General features: G+C 39.6%; 1 protein-coding gene across 1 annotated transcript in view; it reads right to left on the bottom strand.

Moving 5' to 3' along the window:
- The window catches only part of Fam13a (family with sequence similarity 13 member A), a 91,874-nt gene that overhangs the window by 31,093 nt on the left and 50,270 nt on the right, over positions 1-10,511 (bottom strand). Inside the window, exons 6-8 of the mRNA XM_028789409.1 lie at positions 7,486-7,562; positions 6,667-6,709; positions 257-404 (exon numbers count right to left, since the gene is read on the bottom strand). Coding sequence (XP_028645242.1) covers positions 257-404; positions 6,667-6,709; positions 7,486-7,562 — 268 coding nt within the window. The remainder of the gene's footprint in view (positions 1-256; positions 405-6,666; positions 6,710-7,485; positions 7,563-10,511) is intronic.

Here is a 10,511-nt window from a genome sequence, read left to right as displayed (position 1 = left end):
GTGTTTTCTTCTTTCTTTCTTTCTTTCTATCTTTCTTTTTCTCGTTTTTTTGCTTTTTTTCTTCCTACCTTCCTTTCTTCCTCCCTCCCTCCCTCCCTCCCTCCCTCTCTCTCTCTTTCCTTTTTAAATAGAAACCCAGTTTCTTCTGTATATGGCTCTTACTCTGATCCACACAGGCGTGCGGTCACATGCCTTGTATATATTTACCCATATATGCTTTTTCAATGCAAAACCCAAATGGCAGATGATCACCTACCTTCCCAGGTCTTCTGCTCGCACAGCACTGTCAGGTCCAACTGGGGCACATCTGGGACAAAGCTCTCCTGCTGATCCTCAGCTTCACGACTCCTCTGTTGTTTGGGGTCAGTTATACTGGGATTCTCTTGAATCTTCATTGTGGGGCTCTGCAATAACAGCACAGTGTCCCCTAATAGCTACTGTTCACCAAGATAAAACAAGATCTGCATTGATTCCACGCCTTCTGAATGCAACCTCTCAAGCCACAGCAGCTAACATTTCCACTGCAGAATAAAAACCAGGGCTTGATGCCCCCTGGGCACTATCTGGCTACTCTCACGCAAATAGCCACTGTCCATCTGTCAGCCTTTAACTTTTCTTCTTGGAGGAGAGAGGCAAGATGATTTCCTTAGGCTGCTCCTCCAGATAACTCCAGGCAGCTGACAGGTCTTGAGTGATTACTGACTAAGCCCAGGAAGGAGAAGGAGTTTATGTTTCTTAAAGGAGCATGGCCCATCAAATGGTAAACAACAACAAAAAGCTGGCCACGGTTGCTAAGGCTGTGGCAGCAACATGGTGTGTCTGGCAAGCAGTGTCTTCGCTGCTTAGGTAAACATTCTGGCAAGGGCAGGGGAGAAGCTGGGGCTACCACACTCCTATGAGCCTTCAGGCTTAGATCAATTAAATGGGGCTGTTTTCTCTAGAGTGTGAGGAGAACAGACTATTTATGGAGGCACTCTGGGTATTAAAACATTGTTGCGCAAATTCAAATGGCTGGGGTTTGGTGTTTCATCTCAGCTAGGAGTGAGAAACAGACCCTGAAAACAAGCCAAGAATACAGGGAGAACGATCTTCCCTCCCAGTAAAAGTAAGAGCTGGCAAGTTGGTGATATGTAATTTTATCCTAAAAATATGCAGTTGTCATTGTTTTTCTATTTATTCAGTTACCTTGAATAATAAAGCTGCATTCAGCTCTGCCATTGGTAGTACCCATGCCTGGCTAGGAAATGTTGGAAGGGAAAAATCTTCCTTAAAACACAGATATTTAAGCTAAGTGCTTGTGTGTGTGTGTGTGTGTGTGTGTGTGTGTGTGTGTGTGTGTGTGTTTAAAATGGCAATTAAATGAATTCTTTTGCAACAAAATTGTCTTCTTAAGTTGTTCTCTTGGCATATTGTAAGTTAAGCCTGTCATATCTCTTCCAGCTTTCATGAAATCATAAACAACTGTGTTTAAATATTTTTACTTGAAAATGTACTTTTCAAGTAGCACATATCTATACAAAATATTTTCTTTGGGGGTAAATGAACATTTATCTTTAGTTATCCTATTATTAATTGAAAAATAAAACCCAAGAACATCTGGAAACCATAAGTGAATTTATTAATGTAGGAGATGTTGTTATACTTAAAATGCTATTTAAGCCTCCCAGCTTCTTTTAGGAGCTGTCTCACCCACTTTGTGATCACCAGAGGAATTCTTGGTGCTTTTGTGCTATTCTGTTTCTCTTGAGTGAAGCATGAAGACTGACATTTCTTAACATTGGGAACAAAACAAAACTTCAATCTGGTCGTGGTGAGCAGTAGCATTACAGGAAACACCAAGACTTTATACTCTATGGCAGTACTTCTCAACCTTCCTGATGCTGTGACCCTTTAATACAGTTCCTCATGTTGTGGTGACCCTCAACCATAACACTATTTTGTTGCTACTTCATATCTGTAATTTTGCTACTGTTATGAATCATAATATAAATATCTGATATGTGACCCCAACTACTGCTCTACAATATTCTGAGTGTCTTATCTGTCTATTGGGAAACAGTCATATTAGCCTAAGTGGACCAAGGATTAAAGCTTCAACCTGGTACTCAGATTTTAGATGTTTTAGGGACTATCAGTCAAATTTTTGTGTGAATGTATGGGCTTGTATGACTATAAATGTGTAAGATAGAGAGATGGACATGCTTAAGGTAAATAAGTACTTCTCAATAATCGTATAAAGTTCTTGTGAAGATCTAAGACATGATAATCAAAGCCTGCAGGCCTACAGTACAAAAAAGAGACAGCCAAGCAGAAGCCACCATTCCTTCCATTGCTATATGGTACCATGTAAAGACCAATGAGTAATATGCCAGGCCCCCAAACTGTTAGTGAGGGGACTAGGAGCCACAGCACGTATGACTGGATTTAAGGTAAAACACGCTATATCGAAACATGGAAGACATTTATGTATCATGGAAAAAATTGAGCAAACAGCCAAGAGTGTGCATGCCATTAATCAGCAGGAGCAGTTGACTCAGGCAGCAGGAGTGGGTGGAAAGGATGTAGAAGAAAGAGTTCAGGTTAACTTGTCAAGAGCACCCTCACATACAGAAATATTTTTGGTTTAAACTTTGTTGTTTACACATATGTCTACTATCTTCAGTTCAATCAAAAAGTAAATTAATTGCACAATTTTCACTTCAGAAATCTTTCATGCTATGATGTGGAGCACAATGGACCTCCGTCAAAATGCTGCTTCATAGGATAACACAAAGAATCTTTGCTTAGTGGAATAATGCCTGGTTCATGTATAATAGGCAGGTAAGGGTGGGTTTTGGAGGTAGAGCCCTGAGTATAATAGCAGCTTTGCTTTGTCAAGGCCTGTGAATCAGCCTCCTTGAGCCTTAGCTTTCCCTTTTCTAATACTGTATTGTGACATCTTAAGGTTGTTGTGAGATACAAATCAAAAACATATACAACAGACTGCCCACAGCAAGAGTACATAGATTTCTGTTCCTGCCTCTACTCCCTTCCCACTTCCTTAGGCAAAGGTTTATTGAACATGCATTATGTCCTGGGCAATAGACTTCACAAATGCATAAGGTATAGAATTCTGGGTGGAAGAGAAACTTTGGAGGTCTGAGTGCTGGAGGCACCTTTCCCCACCTGGGCCTCCCTCAGGTGGCATTCTGCATGTAGGTTCACACCATTCACTTCAGTCTCTTAGCCTCATCATTGTCAAGACTCGAACCTGTCCAGCCGAGCTTGCTTTGCTCTCTTCTGTCCCCAGCTTTGGGTGTTAGATGAGTTCACAAGCCATTCCCTATACAGAATTTAGGTAAGTGGCTGAGGATGACAGTAAGAATGAGGCATGACAATACTTGAGGCTGCTGGACAGTGCAGCTTTCCCAGGAAAAACCAGTATTAACTGAAGACACAGGAAAGCACCAACATTTACTGTTTGGCCTAATAATAAAGGAGAGTAGACACAACACAGTCCCAAGGTTCAAGTGTGCACAAGCTGCAGCAGTGTGTGGTGAGTAGGTCAGTCCTAGTTCTCAGGGTCATCGAGAGCTTGGACTTCAGATTGTGGGACAAGCAACTCTCAGTCTTGCATGGCAAGCCTTAACATCTCCCCTTCTCCTCACTTCCTTTTCCTTCTTTTGTTTAATTACTTTTTTTGAAGCAGGATGAGAAAAAAGGCAAATAGGCTTTTATGATGAATATCCTGTTTGTTATCAAAGGCATGCTTCTAATCACACTTAATTGGTGGGCTTAGAAGGCATAAAGAACATAAAAATATCTTGAAAGAATTTAACACTTTCCTGGCTTAGAATTCTGAAATAAAATCATTTCTCTCTGGTAATTCAATGCCCTTCCATACAGCTAATAATTCTTGCTTGTTTCATTTTCATGGCAAAAAGATTCATGAGTTTACTGTTTGAACAGTCTAGACTTTATATAAGGTACAACATATTTTCACAATATAAAATTCTTTGGCTTGGGGTTGTAGAGATGGCTCAGTGATTTAGAGTGCTTACTACTCTTACAGAAGACCCAAGTTCAGTTTCCAGCACTCACATCAGTCAGTGCACAACAGCCTGTAATTACATCTGTAGGGAGGTCTGATATCTGTGGCCTCCGTTGGGCATCTAGACTCACATGCATATGTATAATTGAAACAATAGAAGTAAACCTTTAAAGAAAAATGCTTAGCTTACAGAAGGATCTGAAGTGTAAGACACCCCCATAGTAAGCACAACTCTGAAAACGTATTTTCAATCATGTATTTTAGAAGGGGGCACATGAGTGGTAAGGATGCTTTCTATTCTGGTGACCTGGGATTTTAAATGAGTTTCAGAAAGAAAGGACACTCTAGGTTCCATGTGTCATGAAACATATGCTACCTCTTTCTCAAGTTACCTTTGATCACACAGCCCAGGGAAGATACTTTATTAAAGTGCCAACCTCTCCAATGCCCATCACAAGGAATGTTACTTTTCTTTGTGACATTTTGAAGTGACTTTGAACCTTTTTCATTGTATGTCATTAAATAAATTTTAATTCAAACCTCAGAAGAAAGGAATGTTAAACTTTTGATGAATGGTACCTCCTTGAGACTCTTAGAGATCCTTTTTTTTTTTAAATAAAAAAAACTAATTAAAGACATGCAATGAAGGTACAGGGTCATGATCATTTTCTAAACAGTGTTGGCATGAGGTATGTTTAAAGCAGCCAATTGATATTTGAAAAAACAAAATTATACTGAAACAAGGGAGAGTATGTTAAAAATGGAAAACAAATCATCCATTTTATAATGAATAGTAATAAAAATAGTCTCTCAAAATAAATGTAATCTCAATCCTGTGAAGTAGTATCTTTTCCTTCATTGGTCTAGCTATGATAAAGGATGACATTCAGAGTTTGTCCTTGATTTTAATTCACCATCTAATTTCTTCTCCTAACTGATGGTGGTGGTATTTTTTAAAAGTGAATGCTTATAGCGAGCCAGTTGCTGACTGGAGCTACGTATGGATGGCGCGCGTAAGAAGCAGATCTGGCACTCAGGAGAAGAATTTAAGAACTGCCCTAATGATTGTGCTGTGAACTAGAGTCATAGGGAGGCTACTGTGAGTTTGAGTGCCACTTAGGATTATGATGTACTCTCGTGAAGTTCATTGACAAGACTGTTCTGCTACACTTTATCTCAGAAAAGCTGAGAAGACATCTCTAGGAGGCTGGCAAGATTTAAGCTTATGTCCAATGTCAAAGGGCTTTCTGTGAGCCAAGGAAGATGGCAGAGAACAGAAGAACCATGCACCCTAAGAGGTCTCCCTAAGAGACAACAGCAGCCCAGCATCCTAGCCTATTGCTTTGGTCCCGTGGAAGGAAGGACACTTGAGTTGGAAATAAGATATGAAGGAATTATCACAGTGGCAGAAGCTGGAAGTCAAAAAGGAAAATGATGCAGTCTCTACCTAGGTTTTTTGAGGGGTGACAGAGTCTTGCTATGTAGCCAGACTGTCATTCTTAGTGCCTTAGCCTCCTGGGTGCTGGGGTTCCAGGCACAAGACATCATGTACAGCTCTCTGTCTATGTTGATGAAATATACATGACAAGAATCAAACAAAAGAAATATAAGAAAGCTACAGCATTAGTGGGAAGGTTTTCATTAATTTACAATTGTTTCTTGTGAGTGTACACCCTTCTAAGAAGAAAATTCCCAATTTTTCTGATTCCTTGTGTTTTCACTGGTAGAGATCATATCTAAGGCTTTCTACATTCTATACACACCCTGTACCACTCAGCCATGCCACTCACTTCTACCTAGTACAGTGTATGGATTCCTAATCTGCTAGACTCAATGCTCTGTGGGGGCAGTGATTCTGGCCGTCATTAAATGCTCAAGAATAGAACATATGTAAGACAATTTAATAGACGTTATTAAATAATTCCATTAATAAATTGGGTCATCACTCAGAAAATTTTAAGAAATACTCATCTACAAAGACACTTCTCTCTATATTATTAATGTATTTACATTTAACAGTATTTAGAGAAAAGCATTAATTCTTCCCAGAAGCATATTACAATTGACACTGGAGCAGGACGTATTTAGAAACAGGAGATGTGATATACAGACATAAATTTAAAACTCAGACACTAAACTGAACCAGAAACAGGCCCAAGAGAAGATGAGGACTTGAATCAATGCGGCACCATCAAGGTGACGCATACACAAAGTCGGGAAGATGACTAAAACTTAGATATACAGCCACTGCGGAGATGAGTGGTTTACTTAGTCTGAAACAAAAGGAACTCAACAGAGTAGCTTAATCTGAATTTGTGTTAATTTGAAAAGGAATGAGGCAATTCTTGTCATGGAGGAGTTAAAGCTTACTACTTATGTTTTATATACTTAAAAGAGGCATCAAGTCATTGAAACTGCAAACTAGTGACTTCACTGTTTAAAGGGATACCCAGAGAAATATCACTATGCTATTACAATTTATCTTTACAAGGGGTAAAATAATCTGCCTGCGTTTCTAAACACAATCCTGTCACTTACCTCACTGGCTATTATCAACAGGCTAGTACCATTTCCCAAGCACACTCAAGAATAAAGGCAAAGTCTAACCACTGGTCTCGCTTTTGTTAGCTACTCACCTCATAATGCTGAGTGTCTCTACTGCCTCTTTCATTTTCTTTGCTATCAACAACAAAAACAAATACAAGAATCATCCATCTATTTTATAATCTCTTTTATCCATTCATATTATAATTTTATTTATTTTAAAAGTGGTCAGAGTATCTCTGAACCAAATTCTTATAAAATTAAAAAATAAGGTAGAACAGAAAGTTAAAATGTAATAAAGAAGCTAGGAAATTCACTAATATACCAGGTGTAGCAACACATGTAGGTTGATAGCATCTGGGACTGCACTCCAAAGATCTGCACATGTTCAAGCCAGATAAAATCCCAGCTTTGAGAGGTTTGGGCCAGGAGTCCCAACACCAGCTGAGGAGCTCTTGGCATTCAATAGCTGGTAGGAGAAGAGTCAATTTTATTTAAGGATGTGATCCACACTCTGTGGTAGTTCCCACACCTAAGAGTATTTAGACAACACACTTGGGCTTGTTTGTCTTTTAAAAAGACTAAATATGAAGTTGGATATGTAGGAAGTGGAGTGGATCTGGAGAAGTTGGAGGAGAGAGGTTGAATATAATCAAAATAGATTTTATAAAATTTCAAATAATAAAAAATGTTATCCCTTATGCATGTAAAAAAAACCACATGTGGATATAACTGTTTGCCATAGTAATAGAGTCTGTATCCGAAATACTTAACTTGCAATAAATACTTCTCGCTACATACAATCCTCTCTTTCTCCTATTTTTTTTAATTCTTCTAACTCACATTGCATTTAGTGAAGGAAATCATTCATGCCCTTGAAAACTAGAGTGAGAAGAACATTCTCCAATTACCTCTCAGAAGATACCAGCTCAACAGCTTCAGGTTCCGGTGTTTCTTGAGATTTCACGGAACTGAGACTTTCCATGTTCTGTAACACAACAAATGTTGGTTGCTAGGAGGCAAAGAAAGAAAAGTTCAACACCATATTCTCCTTTCTTTAAAAGAGACAAATCAGGGGATGTATAGATAGAGACACACTTGTGTTTGTTAAAATGATGATTGTTGCCATAAAGGTATATTGAGCCCTATCATCCCTTTAACAAAGACACCTGGCGTCATGGAACCAGACAACTATAACACCCTCACTAGCCAAAAAGGCATTTATGGCTCATGTGCAAAACTCAGACTGCCAGAAAATCAGGATGGCTGGGAAATACAAAGAAGGGGTGATCTCCACTCCAATCTATCAGTTGCTGGTCATTCTGTAGTTTTCTTTTTGGTCTTTGTTGTTGTTTTTGAGACAGTCTCATGTGAAGAAGGATGACCTGGAGGTGATTCACATGCCTGCATCTGGAGAGTGCTAGCATGTGTGCCCTTACACCCAGCTTAATTTATTACCATTGTAGAATATGAAGCCAATATGACCTCGAGTAAACAATAGGCAATGATGAGACGAATGGTCTGATTATAAATCAATTTGGTCCAAAATCTATCTCACAGGCTGCAGTATAGTTCAGATTGGAACACCTTCCTAGTTTAAGCAAGGCCTGGATTCAATTTCCTGCATAAGGAAAGAAAAAGAAGTGTTCTGGGCATGCAGATCTGCTATTGGGGGCAGTGTAAACTAGTGTGTGCACAACAGAAACCAGTTTCTCAAAGAATAGAACTATTATATAATTAAGATATATTAATATTGGGCATATACCCAAAGCACTCCATATCCTACCACAAAGACATCTGCACATTCATGTTTACTGATGCACTATTCAGTGCTATAGGAGAATGAAGCCAGCATAGATGTCCACCCACAGAAGAATGGATAGAGAATGAATGTGGTATATACACAGTGGAATTTTAGTCAGCCATTAGCACAAACAAAATCATGAAATTTGCAGGAAAATGGACAGAACTGGAAAGGTTATATGAAATGAAGTGATCCAGTCTCAGAAAGACACAAATGCATCTTTTCTTTCATATGTGGACCCTTAACTTTTAATATATGTGTATAATAAGTAAGGACTTAGGGGAGTAGGTACAGATTTTGAAGGGAGACAGGAAACCACAAGAGGAGAACAAGGAGTGTGCAGAAAGTGGGGGCGGGTGAAGGTCTCATGTGACATCAAAGTGCAAAGGAGGCTACAAGGGTCAAGGGCAAAAGGATGGAGACAGATGGAGAAAACACCAAAATACAACCCAATACCATTTTTTTTTAAAGATAAAGAATCAAGGTTTTATCACAAGAAATCAGAGCAGGTTCTTCTCGGTGCCACCCTTGTACTTGATCTACAGCTTTCCTTTCATCTGAAAAACAGCTAGTAAGTTCTGACTTTTCAACAAACTTGCCATGTTTATATACAAATCTAAGATTCATTTTGTTTGTGTACCATTGAATAAAGAAAGAATGCATTGCCTTCTGAATTCTGTGTCTTGGCAATTAATGTTTAACTTTCCTATTCAGGGCCTATGATAGAAACAAAGGTATTATAAACACTGTGACAAAATGCATTTAGGTCAAGCAGACCATGAAAGTGGTGAGGACAAGATCAGTGATCACATTTGTTGCTGTGTTACTGGTGCCCAGCATAGCTCAGTTTGAGTTATCAATGTGCTAAATTGTACAAGATTTGCTGCCTTTTTAGGGTATAACATGGAGCCCAAACTCAATGACTCAAAGAACTGGAGAGAGGGTGGAGAGAGAGGCAGGGAGGAGAGGAGGAGGAGACAGACAGAAAGGTGGAGAGAGACAGAAAGAGAGGGAGAGGGAAGGGTAGAGGGAGGGGGAGGGGGAAAGGGAGAGGGAGGAGGAGGGGAAGGGGGAGGGGTAGAAGGAGGAGGAAGGAGAAAGGGAAATATGCAGGAGCACATAACAGCTGCCATCTTCAGCACAAAGCTCTAGGCATGCCCTGGGAATTTTCTTCTTCATTCCAACTCACAGGTAGAGGAAGCAAATGGGACATCTCACCAGCCAGGCCTGCAAGCCACACACATCTCTTCTCACATCTCAGCAGTAGAAAGACAGGGTATGAGCTGTTACTAGGCATATGGCTACTTCATAACTGGAAGAAAAGGATGAGGATGGAGATCTAGTGAGTTCTTCTTAGGGCTTCATTGTGGTATCAGTAGTTCTTTGTGTGCGTGTGTCTCTGTGTGTGTGTACATGAGAGTGCATGTATACATGCATAAACATGAATTCGCAGGATTTCTCCTGCCATCTTTTGAGATTCAGGGATCACTCAGGCTGCCAGTCCATGTATACCTATTGATCTATCCTGCTGTCCCTAGGTGATATATTTTAAGCAATAAAACGTAAAAATATACAAGAGTGACAAAAGGGGATTTCAACCTGCCACAGATCCTTTGCTAACGAGGCCACAGTGTCCTTTCTTTAACTCAAGGTTAGAATCATAGACTTGTTTTGACTGGCAGCATTGCCCTGACCTTCAGGTTGACATGTTTGTTCAAAGGAAGCCTTCTGCCCTTGTCCTCTAAAAAGCTCTGTCAGCATGAACAGCTTTTAAAGACAAAATCATTTTCCTCCCATGTATAAGTGCTTCAGTCTTTGGTCAAGTAGGTTTTTGTGTCTAGTTTTCAATGCCAATACTGGGCAGAGGGGCATTTAAAATAATTTCTGCTCCAACGCTAGCTGCATCAAGACATTTGTTCATTTAGACTGAAGGTTATGTTTATAATTGTATCTAACTTGAAATATCCATAAAGAGTAGTAGAGTTAACCCACCTTTCCCAGAGTATCTGACATTAACCTTTATAATAATTCCAAGAATAGACTGTAACTTAAACACATATTTAGTATAGTAGACATTGTGTATGCATGTGTGTGTGTGTGTGTGTGTGTGTGTGTGTGTGTGTGTGTGTGTGT

This window comes from Grammomys surdaster, unplaced genomic scaffold, assembly GCF_004785775.1.
Source record: "Grammomys surdaster isolate TR1022 unplaced genomic scaffold, NIH_TR_1.0 125832, whole genome shotgun sequence".
NCBI lineage: Eukaryota > Metazoa > Chordata > Mammalia > Rodentia > Muridae > Grammomys > Grammomys surdaster.
The sequence above is the reverse complement of the archived record's forward strand: the minus strand, read 5'-3'. Positions and strand labels throughout refer to the sequence as shown.